Genomic DNA, 21,724 nt, shown 5'->3' with positions numbered 1-21,724 from the left:
TTTCGGGACATGTCAAAAGTCGTTTCGGGATTTTTCATATTTGTTTTTAAGTTTAAACAAACGATTGGATAAAAGTAATTACAACTTATCATAGCCTTCTCACGTCATACATTTATAAATTTACCATTACATGATTTTAATAAAACATGAATAAATATATATAATATTCTCACTGACATAAAATACACAACATAAAAACATCCTTCAAAATATATATTGCTGGATTTGATAAATTGATTAAAGAGATACATGACGCCGGAAAAGCTCTTTCTCTCTTATAAAAAAAACCCAACACAAATCCTTATTTTTCCTCGATAGAGAAAGTTATAAACTTTACGCTAATACCAAGTTTGAAAAGTTTCTACAAACAAAGTTACATAGAGCTGTAAATATAAAGTTTAAAAAATGTATAAATGCCGGTCGGCATAAATTCCCATAAAAGGCTATTTTGCATAATTACAAGTTACGTGACATGACGTAACCTTCATGGCCCGAGCTCATTTTAGTTTCGGTCAGGTACGTCTGAACCCCTCAATCTAGGCTACATTCGCGTATCCGGTTGAAACGGTTGAACCTGTAAAGAAAACGACAGGTACAGATTTGGACCGAGGCTGACCTCAGGAAAATTTGGTACGTGTAGATTGAGGGGTCCAGACGTACCTGACCGAAACTAAAATGCTGACTATTTCCAATTTGCGTTATTTCTTTCTTAAACAATGTCAAGCCACATGTAATTTTTAAGATCCGTTATGTAATTCAGTGGACGCGTGAGAAAAGGGCATAATATTCTTGATACATTGTTTTTTATTCTCCGAAACTGTGGATTTTTTAGCTGGTCCAAGTGTGTTCGTTTATCGTGGAAAATTTCTGCGCCACACGTACCGTTTCAACCGGGAAACGCGAATGTAGCCCTGCACGTACCAAATTTTCCTGAGGTCAGCCTCGGTCCAAATCTGTACCTGTCGTTTTCTTTACAGGTTCAACCGTTTCAACCGGATACGCGAATGCACCCTAGGTCCAGATTATTTTTGGACACAGTCATGCGTCATGCACCCTTAACAATGTTTTCTTACTTTTTTTTACATCGAACGCGCCTGACAACCGGTTCCGGGTTAATAAGGAGGTCGGAGTTCACAGCAGGATACTTGTCATCGTAGAGGACATCGTTGACAACATGATTTCTCTAAGAACAGGAACACTGATATCTCTTTTGGTGGCAATGTTGGCCTATTTGTATGTTCAAAAGTATCACAAAGAACCAAAACCACAGCAACCGGCCGACGGGGAACAGAATCGATTGTATCAAGTTTTGTCAGGCCTCTTGCGAGCTGAGAAAAAGGTGGCTCTCGTTGGAAGTCGAGTGGCGCTTGGATTTGGAGGCTGCCAAGACATTCTTGTAGAAGCAATGCCATTGTTTAATAAATTAAACATTCAGCCTCCAACTACCCCAAAGCATCACGACTCGGTGGAGACAGAAGAAGAACTGTCACAATTATTAGCTTACTTTTTCAAGCATGGTGCAGCAGCTGAGTAAGTATGACCCATGTTAGTACCTATATTAATAATACCTGGCCTCCTCTGCCCCGGACGGGTATTAAATCCATCACATGCCTTGTTATGGAGCAAGCGGGGTGTAAATCACACTGGGGCGATTAACATTAATTGACTGCAAATGGGTTAGCATTCATACACTGGTTTGTAATATATGCTATTTCTGTTGATCTCCTAATTGTGTGACTTGAAGTTAAACTCTGCGTAAAATGTCTTCAAATGATCAAAGTTTACATAGCGTGGGCAATAAAAATCTGAATTAGCATTGATGGAAACTTCATCTCTCTTCCAATATAGGTCAAGACTTCTATATATCATGTATATATATATATATGGGTGACATGACCCGATATGGAATTCATAGTTTACATGGTAGCATCACTCAATAGTAATACTTGTTGTCAAAACTTATGTTATCTTAGCTATACCCATTTAGGCAACACTAATAGGGCAATAGCCTCGTCTTTGCTGTTATGATGTTGCAAAACCCTAAACCAACCAAATATCATGTTCTTCCCTATCAAAGTTCAAAAAGGAGGCTTCATAGACTTAATAACTATAGGAACATTAGTCTAGTAATTTTTTGGACCAAGTTATTTGAGTACTTGGTCCGTATTAATGAAACCATTCTCAGGCTCATACATACATTTTTGCGCCCAAACCATATTCTTTTAATCTCACTTAAATCATGCGACAGGTCACAGGATAAAAAAAAAAGGTGAAAACATTTACAATTGTAAACAAAATTTTGTTCCAAATCACTGAGAAAAATATGGATATAAATTTTTTGAAAAGAATGCTTAGGACTTGCCTGATTTTTTTACAAAAAATCTTGCGATGACCAGAAGTATGGATAAACTAGTGATGGGCTTTTGCAACCTGTGTATTATCATTGGTGTATGCTCCATATAGCTGTGATAAGACTTGAGAAAACCCTTAAGTGATGCTCGCATTTAATAGCTATTTCAGTCAAACAAATATTGATGCATGTACATGTACTGTATCCCAGGAAATTTCGCCCATTCAATTTTTGCACCTCGACGGTAAAATGCAGTTTCGCAAAATATTAAATTCATCCTTCACATTTAATTACTATCCATATTGTTTACTACTGTTCGCAGTAATGATAAATTTACAAGGCGAAAAAGACATAAACTAATATAAACTACATCAAAATTTTCCCTGTAAGAAGTATTATGTTCCATTCATGAATCTGCCTCTTATTAACTTTTTTAATATTTGTTTCAGGCGATATATAAGCAATGATACCCTATTCAAAGAACTGACTGACACATCTAAGACCTTGCCGGGACACCGGTTATTCCTTGGTGGAAATGCTCCAGTGATGGCCCGTCGTTTGGCAAACATGGGGGCAGAGGTTTTGTTGGGTGCCAGATTTGCCAAAGATCTCATCAATACCATGCCAGACAATGTTAAGAGTACGTAGGCATAATTTGTACTATTCAAATCACAATTGTTTTAAATGGACTTGTCATAATCCCCATCCTCTTCCAAAAAAAGTTCAAAACTACAGTGGAAAAGGTCTTTGTTCAAGTACTTTGATGAAAGGAAACACTTGGAAGGGATGTTTCCAAAGTAAATACTCAGACTACCTGGTATTAGTTTTTGAAAATATCAAATTGAACTGTTGTTGACCTTTAAATAGAGTGAAGATACATCAAATTTTCAAAAGTACATAGTTGGTAATACATATGTACCATTATTTTGGTTTTGAAGGTAAAACATTTTTGCATACATCCATGTCTAAGTATGCTAAACATACTTACCTGGTAAACATAAACATTTGAACAATTGTATTTAATGTTGTCTATAGGTATATAAATAAATTCAGTATAGAATGCAGGTAATAGATTATATACTGTAGATAACCTTCTCTAATATATGTGCTTGCTCTGACAGTTGTAGGTGAAGTGTTGGAAGAGAACGACATCCACCTACTGTTAGAATACAAGACAGGCGAACATTGGGGAGAGTATCGAGCGCCTCGTGCCAACAGGTAAATACTAGCCTCAGAATTTGGTGTCGTAACAGGTAAATAATGGGGTGTCTCCAGAGAGATGTATGTTAGAGGGAGAATAGCGAGCGCCTCGTTCTAACAGGTAAATACATAGCCTCAGAATTTGGTGTCGTAACAGGTAAATAATGGGGTGTCTCCAGAGAGATGTATGTTAGAGGGAGAATAGCGAGCGCCTCGTTCTAACAGGTAAATACATAGCCTCAGAATTTGGTGTCATAACAGGTAAATAATGGGGTGTCTCCAGAGAGATGTATGTTAGAGGGAGAATAGCGAGCGCCTCGTTCTAACAGGTAAATACATAGCCTCAGAATTTGGTGTCGTAACAGGTAAATAATGGGGTGTCTCCAGAGAGATGTATGTGAGAGAGAGAATAGCGAGCGCCTCGTGCTAACAGGTAAATACATAGCCTCAGAATTTGGTGTCATAATAGGTAAATAATGGGGAGTCTCCAGAGAGATGTATGTTAGAGGGAGAATAGCGAGCGCCTCATTCTAACAGGTATATACATAGCTTCAGAATTTGGTGTCATAATAGCTAAATAATGGGGTGTCTCCAGAGAGATGGATGTTAGAGGGAGAATAGCGAGCGCCTCGTTCTAACAATGGGGTGTCTCCAGAGAGATGTATGTTAAAGGGAGAATAGCGAGCGCCTCCTTCTAACAGGTAAATACATAGCCTCAGAATTCAGTGTCGTAACAGGTAAATAATGGGGTGTCAACAGAGAGATGTATGTTAGAGGGAGAATAGCGAGCGCCTCCTTCTAACAGGTAAATACATGGCCTCAGAATTTGGTGTCGTAACAGGTAAATAATGGGGTGTCAACAGAGAGATGTATGTTAGAGGGAGAATAGCGAGCGCCTCATTCTAACAGGTATATACATAGCTTCAGAATTTGGTGTCATAATAGGTAAATAATGGGGTGTCTCCAGAGACATGTATGTGAGAGAGAGAATAGCGAGCGCCTCGTGCTAACAGGTAAATACATAGCCTCAGAATTTGGTGTCGGAACAGGTAACTAATGGGGTGTCTCCAGAGAGATGTATGTTAAAGGGAGAATAGCGAGCGCCTCATTCTAACAGGTAAATACATAGCTTTAGAATTTGGTGTCATAATAGGTAAATAATGGGGTGTCTGTTCTAACAGGTAAATACTAGCCTCAGAATCTGGTGTCGTAACACGGAAATGATTGGGTGTCTCCAGAGAGATGTATGTTAGGGGGAGAATAGCGAGCGCCTCGTTCTAACAATGGGGTGTCTCCAGAGAGATGTATGTTAGGGGGAGAATAGCGAGCGCCTCGTTCTAACAATGGGGTGTCTCCAGAGAGATGTATGTGAGAGAGAGAATAGCGAGCGCCTCGTGCTAACAGGGAAATACATAGCCTCAGAATTTGGTGTCATAACAGGAAAATAATGGGGTGTCTCCAGAGAGATGGATGTTAGAGGGAGAATAGCGAGCGCCTCCTTCTAACAGGTAAATACTAGCCTCAGAATCTGGTGTCATAACAGGTAAATAATGGGGGGGCTCCAGAGAGATGTATGTTAGAGGGAGAATAGCGAGCGCCTCCTTCTAACAGGTAAATACTAGCCTCAGAATCTGGTGTCGTAACACGGAAATGATTGGGTGTCTCCAGAGAGATGTATGTTAGGGGGAGAATAGCGAGCGCCTCGTTCTAACAATGGGGTGTCTCCAGAGAGATGTATGTTAAAGGGAGAATAGCGAGCGCCTCATTCTAACAGGTATATACATAGCTTCAGAATTTGGTGTCATAACAGGTGAATAATGGGGTGTCTCCAGAGAGATGTATGTGAGAGAGAGAATAGCGAGCGCCTCGTGCTAACAGGGAAATACATAGCCTCAGAATTTGGTGTCGGAACAGGTAACTAATGGGGTGTCTCCAGAGAGATGTATGTTAGGGGGAGAATAGCGAGCGCCTCGTTCTAACAATGGGGTGTCTCCAGAGAGATGTATGTTAAAGGGAGAATAGCGAGCGCCTCCTTCTAACAGGTAAATACTAGCCTCAGAATCTGGTGTCGTAACAGGTAAATAATGGGGGGTCTCCAGAGAGATGTATGTTAGAGGGAGAATAGCGAGCGCCTCATTCTAACAGGTAAATACATAGCTTCAGAATTTGGTGTCATAATAGGTAAATAATGGGGTGTCTCCAGAGAGATGTATGTTAGAGGGAGAATAGCGAGCGCCTCGTTCTAACAGGCAAATACATAGCTTCAGAATTTGGGGTCATAACAGGTAAATAATGGGGCGTCTCCAGAGAGATGTATGTTAAAGGGAGAATAGCGAGAGCCTCGTTCTAACAGGTAAATACATAGCCTCAGAATTTGGTGTCGTAAGAGGTAAATAATGGGGTGTCTCCAGAGAGATGTATGTTAAAGGGAGAATAGCGAGCACCTCGTTCTAACAGGTAAATACTAGCCTCAGAATCTGGTGTCGTAACAGGTAAATAATGGGGTGTCTCCAGAGAGATGTATGTTAGAGGGAGAATAGCGAGCGCCTCGTTCTAACAGGTAAATACATAGCCTCAGAATTTGGTGTCGTAACAGGTAAATAATGGGGTGTCTCCAGAGAGATGTATGTTAGAGGGAGAATAGCCAGCGCCTCGTGCTAACAGGTAAATACATAGCCTTCAGAGAGATTTATGATTTAGACATAAGTAGCAAGCACCTCATGCTAACACGTAAATACTAGCCTCAAAATCTGATGTCATAACCGGTGTGTGAGGTATAGTGATACACAAATTGTATATGATAATTTGTAACAAGTTAACTCCCTTAGAGTGCTGTGATATCATCTCTGATCTATGTACACACATAATAGAACTCCATTTGTTCACCTGCTCCTAAAATTTCCTGATACTGACTGAAACATGATTAATGAGAATACAATGTCGTTCCTGATAACAAGTCAACAACCCCGGTGGTATAAGTTGCCCCTACTTTTAAGTAAAAGATAAATGTCCTAAGAAATGCAGGTCAGTGACTTTCTTAATAACCATATATAAATACTACAATGCTGTGCCCCTGCCTGATAGCAACAGGCTGCTCCACATTCAGCGATAAGATTTAAAGATAAGATTGTATCAGCAAATCAATAGACAGTTTATCAGACTTGATGTGAGACACTCTAACCAACTTATATCTATAATTGGAGCTGCACCCGCTATACTCATATACACAGCTTTACAATCTCAGGGCAATGTCTACGAGGCTGACATTAAGGATCCCTGTCCCACTACAGGCAAAACGCAAGAGAATTCTGCTGCAGTTTCTCCATACATAGAGAAACCTCCCCTTAATTTTTGTCTCGCTGCCATGAAGTAGCGGAAGCGAGACTAAGGTGTTGCATTTCCGGCGGCGACATCAATATTAAGTTTTTGCATTTAAGTTAGTTTCACTGAAAGTTTAAGTTCTAGACCAACCAAACTTGAACCACAGATGCATCTTAGGTAGTACATCTCAACCCATGCATCAAATGCTTGATACGACCTACCTTTCATGGTCCATTGACTTTGTCCGCATCTCCATCAACATTAAGGTTTTGCGTTTAAGTTAGTTTCTCTGATATGTGCATTGATGGTCAAAGCGGGGCAAAGGTAAGTCATATCAATCCGAATTGCTTATTCTAGATACATCTGTTGTCTTATTGGGCCGGGGACCACTGCTGATCAGGTAGCTTAGTCAGTAAGATGGACAAAAATGTGACTAGAGGTCAAGGGTACGAATCTTGGTCTGGCGCCATTGTTTATTTTACTCCCACAGCACTGTTATTGATTTCTGTTATTGTTTATAACGTCTTTACTATTTTTCTAACCAAATTTTTGTAAGGTATGAGTTTCTATAAAAAAAAGTGATTTGATAAAGTTAATGTCATGCAGATAAAAAGTTTCTAATTCTTAGTTACAGTTTGGCAGGGATTCTTAATTGTGACACAAACTTAGAGTAACATCTACCATGCTCACATTAACAGTTATACTAACTCAGAGGAACATTACCATGCCCACGTTAACAGTTATACAAACTCAGAGGAACATCTACCATGATCACATTAACAGTTATACAAACTCAGAGTAACATCTACCATGCTCACATTAACAGTTATACAAACTCAGAGTAACATCTACCATGATCACATTAACAGTTATACAAACTCAGAGTAACATCTACCATGCTCACATTAACAGTTATACAAACTCAGAGGAACATCTACCATGCTCACATTAACAGTTATACAAACTCAGAGGAACATCTACCATGCTCACATTAACAGTTATACAAACTCAGAGGAACATCTACCATGCTCACATTAACAGTTATACAAACTCAGAGGAACATCTACCATGCTCACATTAACAGTTATACAAACTCAGAGGAACATCTACCATGCTCACATTAACAGTTATACAAACTCAGAGGAACATCTACCATGCTCACATTAACAGTTATACAAACTCAGAGGAACATCTACCATGCTCACATTAACAGTTATACAAACTCAGAGGAACATCTACCATGCTCACATTAACAGTTATACAAACTCAGAGGAACATCTACCATGCTCACATTAACAGTTATACAAACTCAGAGGAACATCTACCATGCTCACATTAACAGTTATACAAACTCAGAGGAACATCTACCATGCTCACATTAACAGTTATACAAACTCAGAGGAACATCTACCATGCTCACATTAACAGTTATACAAACTCAGAGGAACATCTACCATGCTCACATTAACAGTTATACAAACTCAGAGGAACATCTACCATGCTCACATTAACAGTTATACAAACTCAGAGGAACATCTACCATGCTCACATTAACAGTTATACAAACTCAGAGGAACATCTACCATGCTCACATTAACAGTTATACAAACTCAGAGGAACATCTACCATGCTCACATTAACAGTTATACAAACTCAGAGGAACATCTACCATGCTCACATTAACAGTTATACAAACTCAGAGGAACATCTACCATGCTCACATTAACAGTTATACAAACTCAGAGGAACATCTACCATGCTCACATTAACAGTTATACAAACTCAGAGGAACATCTACCATGCTCACATTAACAGTTATACAAACTCAGAGGAACATCTACCATGCTCACATTAACAGTTATACAAACTCAGAGGAACATCTACCATGCTCACATTAACAGTTATACAAACTCAGAGGAACATCTACCATGCTCACATTAACAGTTATACAAACTCAGAGGAACATCTACCATGCTCACATTAACAGTTATACAAACTCAGAGGAACATCTACCATGCTCACATTAACAGTTATACAAACTCAGAGGAACATCTACCATGCTCACATTAACAGTTATACAAACTCAGAGGAACATCTACCATGCTCACATTAACAGTTATACAAACTCAGAGGAACATCTACCATGCTCACATTAACAGTTATACAAACTCAGAGGAACATCTACCATGCTCACATTAACAGTTATACAAACTCAGAGGAACATCTACCATGCTCACATTAACAGTTATACAAACTCAGAGGAACATCTACCATGCTCACATTAACAGTTATACAAACTCAGAGGAACATCTACCATGCTCACATTAACAGTTATACAAACTCAGAGGAACATCTACCATGCTCACATTAACAGTTATACAAACTCAGAGGAACATCTACCATGCTCACATTAACAGTTATACAAACTCAGAGGAACATCTACCATGCTCACATTAACAGTTATACAAACTCAGAGGAACATCTACCATGCTCACATTAACAGTTATACAAACTCAGAGGAACATCTACCATGCTCACATTAACAGTTATACAAACTCAGAGGAACATCTACCATGCTCACATTAACAGTTATACAAACTCAGAGGAACATCTACCATGCTCACATTAACAGTTATACAAACTCAGAGGAACATCTACCATGCTCACATTAACAGTTATACAAACTCAGAGGAACATCTACCATGCTCACATTAACAGTTATACAAACTCAGAGGAACATCTACCATGCTCACATTAACAGTTATACAAACTCAGAGGAACATCTACCATGCTCACATTAACAGTTATACAAACTCAGAGGAACATCTACCATGCTCACATTAACAGTTATACAAACTCAGAGGAACATCTACCATGCTCACATTAACAGTTATACAAACTCAGAGGAACATCTACCATGCTCACATTAACAGTTATACAAACTCAGAGGAACATCTACCATGCTCACATTAACAGTTATACAAACTCAGAGGAACATCTACCATGCTCACATTAACAGTTATACAAACTCAGAGGAACATCTACCATGCTCACATTAACAGTTATACAAACTCAGAGGAACATCTACCATGCTCACATTAACAGTTATACAAACTCAGAGGAACATCTACCATGCTCACATTAACAGTTATACAAACTCAGAGGAACATCTACCATGCTCACATTAACAGTTATACAAACTCAGAGGAACATCTACCATGCTCACATTAACAGTTATACAAACTCAGAGGAACATCTACCATGCTCACATTAACAGTTATACAAACTCAGAGGAACATCTACCATGCTCACATTAACAGTTATACAAACTCAGAGGAACATCTACCATGCTCACATTAACAGTTATACAAACTCAGAGGAACATCTACCATGCTCACATTAACAGTTATACAAACTCAGAGGAACATCTACCATGCTCACATTAACAGTTATACAAACTCAGAGGAACATCTACCATGCTCACATTAACAGTTATACAAACTCAGAGGAACATCTACCATGCTCACATTAACAGTTATACAAACTCAGAGGAACATCTACCATGCTCACATTAACAGTTATACAAACTCAGAGGAACATCTACCATGCTCACATTAACAGTTATACAAACTCAGAGGAACATCTACCATGCTCACATTAACAGTTATACAAACTCAGAGGAACATCTACCATGCTCACATTAACAGTTATACAAACTCAGAGGAACATCTACCATGCTCACATTAACAGTTATACAAACTCAGAGGAACATCTACCATGCTCACATTAACAGTTATACAAACTCAGAGGAACATCTACCATGCTCACATTAACAGTTATACAAACTCAGAGGAACATCTACCATGCTCACATTAACAGTTATACAAACTCAGAGGAACATCTACCATGCTCACATTAACAGTTATACAAACTCAGAGGAACATCTACCATGCTCACATTAACAGTTATACAAACTCAGAGGAACATCTACCATGCTCACATTAACAGTTATACAAACTCAGAGGAACATCTACCATGCTCACATTAACAGTTATACAAACTCAGAGGAACATCTACCATGCTCACATTAACAGTTATACAAACTCAGAGGAACATCTACCATGCTCACATTAACAGTTATACAAACTCAGAGGAACATCTACCATGCTCACATTAACAGTTATACAAACTCAGAGGAACATCTACCATGCTCACATTAACAGTTATACAAACTCAGAGGAACATCTACCATGCTCACATTAACAGTTATACAAACTCAGAGGAACATCTACCATGCTCACATTAACAGTTATACAAACTCAGAGGAACATCTACCATGCTCACATTAACAGTTATACAAACTCAGAGGAACATCTACCATGCTCACATTAACAGTTATACAAACTCAGAGGAACATCTACCATGCTCACATTAACAGTTATACAAACTCAGAGGAACATCTACCATGCTCACATTAACAGTTATACAAACTCAGAGGAACATCTACCATGCTCACATTAACAGTTATACAAACTCAGAGGAACATCTACCATGCTCACATTAACAGTTATACAAACTCAGAGGAACATCTACCATGCTCACATTAACAGTTATACAAACTCAGAGGAACATCTACCATGCTCACATTAACAGTTATACAAACTCAGAGGAACATCTACCATGCTCACATTAACAGTTATACAAACTCAGAGGAACATCTACCATGCTCACATTAACAGTTATACAAACTCAGAGGAACATCTACCATGCTCACATTAACAGTTATACAAACTCAGAGGAACATCTACCATGCTCACATTAACAGTTATACAAACTCAGAGGAACATCTACCATGCTCACATTAACAGTTATACAAACTCAGAGGAACATCTACCATGCTCACATTAACAGTTATACAAACTCAGAGGAACATCTACCATGCTCACATTAACAGTTATACAAACTCAGAGGAACATCTACCATGCTCACATTAACAGTTATACAAACTCAGAGGAACATCTACCATGCTCACATTAACAGTTATACAAACTCAGAGTAACATCTACCATGCTCACATTAACAGTTATACAAACTCAGAGGAACATCTACCATGCTCACATTAACAGTTATACAAACTCAGAGGAACATCTACCATGCTCACATTAACAGTTATACAAACTCAGAGGAACATCTACCATGCTCACATTAACAGTTATACAAACTCAGAGGAACATCTACCATGCTCACATTAACAGTTATACAAACTCAGAGGAACATCTACCATGCTCACATTAACAGTTATACAAACTCAGAGGAACATCTACCATGCTCACATTAACAGTTATACAAACTCAGAGGAACATCTACCATGCTCACATTAACAGTTATACAAACTCAGAGGAACATCTACCATGCTCACATTAACAGTTATACAAACTCAGAGGAACATCTACCATGCTCACATTAACAGTTATACAAACTCAGAGGAACATCTACCATGCTCACATTAACAGTTATACAAACTCAGAGGAACATCTACCATGCTCACATTAACAGTTATACAAACTCAGAGGAACATCTACCATGCTCACATTAACAGTTATACAAACTCAGAGGAACATCTACCATGCTCACATTAACAGTTATACAAACTCAGAGGAACATCTACCATGCTCACATTAACAGTTATACAAACTCAGAGGAACATCTACCATGCTCACATTAACAGTTATACAAACTCAGAGGAACATCTACCATGCTCACATTAACAGTTATACAAACTCAGAGGAACATCTACCATGCTCACATTAACAGTTATACAAACTCAGAGGAACATCTACCATGCTCACATTAACAGTTATACAAACTCAGAGGAACATCTACCATGCTCACATTAACAGTTATACAAACTCAGAGGAACATCTACCATGCTCACATTAACAGTTATACAAACTCAGAGGAACATCTACCATGCTCACATTAACAGTTATACAAACTCAGAGGAACATCTACCATGCTCACATTAACAGTTATACAAACTCAGAGGAACATCTACCATGCTCACATTAACAGTTATACAAACTCAGAGGAACATCTACCATGCTCACATTAACAGTTATACAAACTCAGAGGAACATCTACCATGCTCACATTAACAGTTATACAAACTCAGAGGAACATCTACCATGCTCACATTAACAGTTATACAAACTCAGAGGAACATCTACCATGCTCACATTAACAGTTATACAAACTCAGAGGAACATCTACCATGCTCACATTAACAGTTATACAAACTCAGAGGAACATCTACCATGCTCACATTAACAGTTATACAAACTCAGAGGAACATCTACCATGCTCACATTAACAGTTATACAAACTCAGAGGAACATCTACCATGCTCACATTAACAGTTATACAAACTCAGAGGAACATCTACCATGCTCACATTAACAGTTATACAAACTCAGAGGAACATCTACCATGCTCACATTAACAGTTATACAAACTCAGAGGAACATCTACCATGCTCACATTAACAGTTATACAAACTCAGAGGAACATCTACCATGCTCACATTAACAGTTATACAAACTCAGAGGAACATCTACCATGCTCACATTAACAGTTATACAAACTCAGAGGAACATCTACCATGCTCACATTAACAGTTATACAAACTCAGAGGAACATCTACCATGCTCACATTAACAGTTATACAAACTCAGAGGAACATCTACCATGCTCACATTAACAGTTATACAAACTCAGAGGAACATCTACCATGCTCACATTAACAGTTATACAAACTCAGAGGAACATCTACCATGCTCACATTAACAGTTATACAAACTCAGAGGAACATCTACCATGCTCACATTAACAGTTATACAAACTCAGAGGAACATCTACCATGCTCACATTAACAGTTATACAAACTCAGAGGAACATCTACCATGCTCACATTAACAGTTATACAAACTCAGAGGAACATCTACCATGCTCACATTAACAGTTATACAAACTCAGAGGAACATCTACCATGCTCACATTAACAGTTATACAAACTCAGAGGAACATCTACCATGCTCACATTAACAGTTATACAAACTCAGAGGAACATCTACCATGCTCACATTAACAGTTATACAAACTCAGAGGAACATCTACCATGCTCACATTAACAGTTATACAAACTCAGAGGAACATCTACCATGCTCACATTAACAGTTATACAAACTCAGAGGAACATCTACCATGCTCACATTAACAGTTATACAAACTCAGAGGAACATCTACCATGCTCACATTAACAGTTATACAAACTCAGAGGAACATCTACCATGCTCACATTAACAGTTATACAAACTCAGAGGAACATCTACCATGCTCACATTAACAGTTATACAAACTCAGAGGAACATCTACCATGCTCACATTAACAGTTATACAAACTCAGAGGAACATCTACCATGCTCACATTAACAGTTATACAAACTCAGAGGAACATCTACCATGCTCACATTAACAGTTATACAAACTCAGAGGAACATCTACCATGCTCACATTAACAGTTATACAAACTCAGAGGAACATTTACCATGCTCACATTAACAGTTATACAAACTCAGAGGAACATCTACCATGCTCACATTAACAGTTATACAAACTCAGAGGAACATCTACCATGCTCACATTAACAGTTATACAAACTCAGAGGAACATCTACCATGCTCACATTAACAGTTATACAAACTCAGAGGAACATCTACCATGCTCACATTAACAGTTATACAAACTCAGAGGAACATCTACCATGCTCACATTAACAGTTATACAAACTCAGAGGAACATCTACCATGCTCACATTAACAGTTATACAAACTCAGAGGAACATCTACCATGCTCACATTAACAGTTATACAAACTCAGAGGAACATCTACCATGCTCACATTAACAGTTATACAAACTCAGAGGAACATCTACCATGCTCACATTAACAGTTATACAAACTCAGAGGAACATCTACCATGCTCACATTAACAGTTATACAAACTCAGAGGAACATCTACCATGCTCACATTAACAGTTATACAAACTCAGAGGAACATCTACCATGCTCACATTAACAGTTATACAAACTCAGAGGAACATCTACCATGCTCACATTAACAGTTATACAAACTCAGAGGAACATCTACCATGCTCACATTAACAGTTATACAAACTCAGAGGAACATCTACCATGCTCACATTAACAGTTATACAAACTCAGAGGAACATCTACCATGCTCACATTAACAGTTATACAAACTCAGAGGAACATCTACCATGCTCACATTAACAGTTATACAAACTCAGAGGAACATCTACCATGCTCACATTAACAGTTATACAAACTCAGAGGAACATCTACCATGCTCACATTAACAGTTATACAAACTCAGAGGAACATCTACCATGCTCACATTAACAGTTATACAAACTCAGAGGAACATCTACCATGCTCACATTAACAGTTATACAAACTCAGAGGAACATCTACCATGCTCACATTAACAGTTATACAAACTCAGAGGAACATCTACCATGCTCACATTAACAGTTATACAAACTCAGAGGAACATCTACCATGCTCACATTAACAGTTATACAAACTCAGAGGAACATCTACCATGCTCACATTAACAGTTATACAAACTCAGAGGAACATCTACCATGATCACATTAACAGTTATACAAACTCAGAGGAACATCTACCATGATCACATTAACAGTTATACAAACTCAGAGGAACATCTACCATGATCACATTAACAGTTATACAAACTCAGAGGAACATCTACCATGCTCACATTAACAGTTATACAAACTTAGAGGAACATCTGCCCTATCCACTTTAAAGTTTTTTAAGTAATACAAACTCAAATGGGGCATCATGCTTACATTATCTGTAATGTAATGTCAGTGTGACATCAACCATAGCATGCTCAGTTTTTAAACTGCAATACAAACTCAAAGTTGCCCACTGTCATGCTTTACCTAATCTGGTTTCTTCTCCTTTCACAGGCTGATAGTACACAGTGATAATAGTAATCCCTACCTGGAGACACTGGAAGCACTGGAGAAGGAACTGCCGAACTTTGACCCTTCCATTCTAGTTATCGGTGGACTGCAAATGATGGACAACTTCCCTTTCAAAGAAGGTACTGTATAGTTGATATTATTCTTTTATTGCTCTAACTGTAGGGAAACGCGACACTTCGACTTCGTTTCTCCGAGGTTGATCATGTTTTATGAGGGCTTGCCAATTTTTCTAGAGAGGCTCAACAGAATAAGGGAAATATGATCCTGGAAACTTGAGTGTGTGAGGGTGACATGATGTTTTATTACCCCGTCACCTGACCAGTATCATCCAATTAGACACGCTGTTATAAAGATGAGGTTTAATATTATGTTTGGAACATATGGGAAAAAAATGATGTGATATCGCTGAATTCAGGAGACCGTGGTGAAATTGTCGTAAAATTTAAGGGATTTTGTTAAATATTTTGATTTATCAAAGTTTTGCAGAAATTTTATTCTTGTTTGTGATAAACACTTCACATTGTAAAATATAATCAATCTTTATATTAATACTATAAAATAGTAATTAATTAATTAATTACCCAGTTATGTCAAATATTATATTGAAAACATAAACTGACATATCAGTCTACTAAACTGTTGTGTAAATGACAGGGAAAGATCTCTCAGAACTTGCATGTAAAAGTGACCAGAGGAGAAATCTAGATCTTAACCCTTTCAACACTGTAGACCATAATGTACACAACCAGATCAATGCATGGTAAAGTTTACTTAAGTTACATAGGGGTGAAAGGGTTAAGTCAGTCCCACAATGAAACAATCCAATAGAAGCACTGCAAAATGTAATTGGACGCCTAGTTCTGTAAAAAAAATAGCAATTGTATTCTTGGATCAGAAAATATCAACTCAAACGGTGCTTTACGACATGTTAAGTTAACAAGCTTTAATAATGTTTCAGCTAATGAAGGTTTTGTTTTTCAGGGGAAAGATTGGAGCGTCTTCATAAACTTAAAAATATGTTAATGAAAACACCCAAGAAAACAAGCATCCACTTTGAGATGGCTTCATTTTCTGATGAAATCCTGATGCAGGAGATTTTAGACAATGTTGTTCCGTATTCTGATTCTCTCGGAATGAATGAACAAGAGTTACCTAACCTAGTCAGCATGTTGACCACAGGCAATGTTTCCCTGGTGGCAGACGCTTATCCAAGAGTAGCGTCTACACTTGATGAAATGCGATTGATCTACAAAAAGTTGAAGAACACAGAAGAAATTGGCGGTAAGCGTAAACTGACACGTCTACACGTACACACATTGGCATACCAAGCCATTCTGACCACCAAAGGCTCGGCATGGAGAAACACAATGGCGGCAGCTGCCAAAGCTTCTCTGACAGCTTACCGTCACGTCTGCGATTCAAAAGTGGTGGATCTGATGAAGGCTCGACTCATCATGGACGAGTCGTTCTCGACGAGTACGATGTCAACTGCTCAGCGGATTGCCATGCAAGAGGACCGCCCAGTGTCGTGCTGGGAGGAAGATGACTACCAGATCTGTATCGCTCCGGTGCTTGTCTGTACAAATGTCAAACAGACAGCTGGTGGAGGGGATAACATTTCTTCTGCAGGATTAATAGTACAAGTAGAATAACTCAAAGACTTAATTTTTAAGTAATAATTTACTGGCAAAACATGGACATTTTGGGGCTATTTCATTTTTAAAATATGTTATTCTTACCACCACTAGAATAATACAAAATCATTTTTGTCCCATTTGAAACAAAATTGAAAAACATACACACAAATAAAACTTGAAAATGCCAGTTTTGCAGTAAATGGTATTCTTTAGAAAATCAATTTCCCGTCTGGAGTAAATTGAAGATTTGTAAGGACCACCAGCAAACATTCCCTAGCCTGGTAAAATTTTGTGAACCTTATGTGTCACTCTTTCCAGTACCAATCAGGCATAGTTTAGGTAAAGGGTACCTATTAGTTCAACAATGTAATTACCAATGTCATTATTGTAAAATATATTTATTCTTTTTAGAACTTTTGAAATGAAATATTTTGTAAAAATTATATGGTGCCATGTATTTGACAGAATTGTAGTTGTTTGAAAATAGAAATGAAAAAGAAAACAAGAAAAACTTTAGGGTTCGAACTCCTAGTCCACCTTTTTTTGACAAAGTATACACTTTACCGATGTTGCTACAGAGGAATTATAACAAAGTGTCCAATTTATGGGCCACAAAGCATATGAAAAACTTGACGGGGGAAGTTACTCTAAGTTAGAAAAACTCCTTTATGTTGCTTCATCTTCTTTATAGAGGGGAGAACACTCCAAGTGAAAAACACTGAGTGGAACTCTTCTGTGCCATTAAAACTGATGCAGTGGTACCCTTCACCTTAACTAAAAAGGAATCAAAGGCAACATATCATGTCTCTATAGGTACATTTTGTATATTTGTATTCAAGATTTTACTTATAAAATGAACTGAACTCTATTGGTTATACAAATGTACTAGTATATGATATACTTCATACATATCATCACCTGTGTTTCATTAGATACATCGTATATATGATTCTGTAGTTTTCGCAAAGTCATTTGATTGTAAATTGAAATACTTCTTGCATTGTTTATTGACAAACACACAAACAAGGAATATTTATTGACTTGATCACTTCATGAAGTATCTGACAATTTATTTAAACCTTTTTCGTCAGAGCATGAGATATTTTTCTATCGTTGATTTTACAAAACAAATCCTTGCTTTGATTTGAAACTTCTGCACATGCATAAGGAAAAAATATTTTTGTGAGTGTGGTTCACGTCAATTGCCTACTCCAATTTAAGAATGTTTCATGTCGTGTAGCCAGAATTACAAAATTAAATGCATGTGAAAATGAAGTGTTATATCAAACTTTAAGGACACAAGTCATAGTTTTTTTTGTTTGAGTGACGCTGTCTTGTACCTGTCCTGTTGTGTAATAGTCCCGGTTTTATATGATCGTTATTTTGTTGCCAATACTTATTTTATAATCCTCTACATGTGCCAATGTGATGTTTAATTTGTTTTATGTTTGTTGTGTTTTTCGTAAAGAAGTTTTTATACCAATGTATGTATGCTGTATACGGGGAAATGTTTGCCCAGTCAATATTTCGACCTTTGCTCACCAAATCAATTTTCGCCCAGTGTTGATTCTGTCCTTCACATTGAATTACTTTTTATTTATATCAGCTGTAATGATAAATTTGCCCTCATTAAGGAAGGCGAAAAAGGTAAAAATTAAACTCCAGTGAAAATTTCCCGGTACACAGTATGTAGATGGAAATAAACTGTTATATTTTTTCCTACAAAAGAAATCCATTGACTTAGACATATCAGAATTTAAAATAGCATCAAGGAAACTTGTAAAAATGCTGTAAGATTTTTTTTCTTTTATCAGAAAGCTCACATCAACTGTCCAGCCATATAATTTTCAATATTTTCAGTTGTTTGTGACTTGTTTTTTGGGGGTTTTTTGTCTGGTGTAAAATTTCAAGAATTTTTTTAATAATTGAAACAAACCTATTGCTTCTTATGAACATCTGTGTAGCAGTAGCAGATCAATACCAGGTATATGTACAGGTACACTGTTTTAACCTAAAACTTTGGTCGCAGTTATTCTAGACAGTGGGTAAGAAAACTGTTTGGACAGAACAGTATTTTAACATCGGGAAGGGGTCCAGAAGTGAACCACAGTACAGGTAATTCCTGGTTCTATATTTTTCCACACGCTCTTCTTTAAAAGAGTGTACTTGGAAACTACTCAAAAAGTTTCCTTTAATTCGTTACTGTGAAGTACAGGTTCTGGTGTACTTTTTTTTGTTTTAACCTATGAAATTACAACTCATATTTGTTTCAGTAATTTTAGTGTTCATAAATTAATTTTGATGATGTATGATTTTCCCATAGTTCATAATAATAAGCATACGTTTAATGATGATTACTGGTAATTTAAAGTTACAGTAATCTCATAAGGAATTTATCATTGGAAACATTTTTACTTAATTTGAAACCGGATGTTTTTGCATTTTGTGTCTGCTACAATAATAGTTCAGTTATATTGTTTACTGTGATTGTTCTATGTTATATATTGATTATACTACACATTTCTATATCTACTGGCACTTTGTACCACAGTCCATCACTTTATTAAGGTAGAAAAAAATAACCCTTTCACCCCTATGGATCTTTAGTGAACTCTTCAATGCTTTGATCTGGATGAGTCCATTATGGTCTACAGTGGTGAAAGGGTTCATAAATGTTAAAGCCAGTAATATTTGCAATATTTCAGATGTATGGTAGTTATATTTGTGTTGACTTTGATATAAAAACTGATAATTGGATTTATGTAGTTTAGGATGCTTTCGCATATCCCGGGTTCTAACGGTAGAGATGGCTCAGAAATATTCTGCGATAAATGAACAACTTGGACCGCACCAGTGCAAGAGCTTATAGGCAAAGCAAAAATAGCACAGTTTCAGACTTTTGCAACAAATAAATAATAATATATCAAGAATAATATGTTCTTCTTTCAATCATGCACTAAATTTTGTACCATTTCCTGAAAAATACGTGTGAATCAATCTTGTTTTTTGCAGCAATGATGCAAACTACGAACAGCTAGTATTTTAGTTTCATTCAGGCATGTCTGGACCCCTCTGATATACACATGCCGAATATTCCAGGGGGCAACCTCAGTTAAGATCTGAGCCTGTTGATTTCTTTTCAAGCTCAGCTGGTTGAATAATGTTTGAACCGAATATGCGAAAGGGACCTTAGTGTACATATGAGATTATAGCAATGTGTATTATTGTATACTGATGCACAGTATTACAGTTTATATGTATAATGTATAACAGAAAACAATGTATATCATTGTATACTGACTTTGATTGTAATGTATGATAAATGTTTTACGATAATTTATATGGAAGTTGGCGGAATTTTCCCCCCCCCCCCCCAAAAAAAAAAAATAATAATAAAGAAAAGTCTATTTTTCAATATTTCCTTGACAGAGACGCCATCTTAATTTCTAAACTTGAAATAGTCTTATTTTAATTGCTATTCAAGATTTTATTTCAGACAAGTTTGTACTTTTACCATTTGGTAATTTAAGCAGTCATGTTTAGAAGTTTTGCTCAGCTGCTAGTTATTGTGATACCTCAGTCACTGAATGTAGCGTGTCACAGGGCCAAGGCATAAGGTGGTAGCTGTAGTTTTATTGATAAATCGTGCCTTGCCCCTGTGTAATGAACGATGAAATTGTATGCCTGCCTTGAACCTGCCAATCCTGGTATTTTGCCTATCGAATACACGTGATACATTATGGATATACTGTAGTTATCCTGCAATAAGCCCAGGATGTCAACACATAATCTGTGACTGAAAGTAGGGGGTGGGCTTTTTACAGGACAATGAAAAAGCTTTTGTTGGCATTTTTCCTAACTGCAATATATATTGGTGGGTTTATTACCAAGCATGGGTTTATTGCCAGATAAATATGGTAGAGTCTTTCAGTGGTGAACACCTTGTTTTTATTTTTGAATTGAGGTTTAAATGAAACATTTATTAGCTCACCTGGCCCGAAGGGCCAAGTGAGCTTATGGCATGATGCAGTTTCGGGCGTACGTCTTTCCGTCGTCAACATTTTACTTTAGACAGCTTCTTCTCAGTAACCAAAAAGCCTAGGGTGATGATATTTGGCCAGAAGC

At 37.4% G+C, this 21,724-nt stretch overlaps 1 protein-coding gene across 1 annotated transcript; it reads left to right on the top strand.

The window, feature by feature from the left end:
• The first annotated feature begins 1,125 nt into the window (after positions 1-1,125).
• LOC110459433 (ADP-dependent glucokinase-like) lies at positions 1,126-21,724 on the top strand. Its single transcript, XM_021511678.1, has 5 exons — positions 1,126-1,530; positions 2,800-2,990; positions 3,472-3,568; positions 15,945-16,081; positions 16,944-21,724. Exons 1-5 carry the CDS (start codon positions 1,175-1,177, stop codon positions 17,612-17,614), a joined length of 1,452 nt encoding a protein of 483 aa, XP_021367353.1. The 5' UTR covers positions 1,126-1,174; the 3' UTR covers positions 17,615-21,724.

The sequence above is a fragment of the Mizuhopecten yessoensis genome, unplaced genomic scaffold (assembly GCF_002113885.1).
Source record: "Mizuhopecten yessoensis strain PY_sf001 unplaced genomic scaffold, ASM211388v2 scaffold10065, whole genome shotgun sequence".
Lineage (NCBI taxonomy): Eukaryota > Metazoa > Mollusca > Bivalvia > Pectinida > Pectinidae > Mizuhopecten > Mizuhopecten yessoensis.
This window is presented reverse-complemented; position numbering and strand designations above follow the sequence as displayed.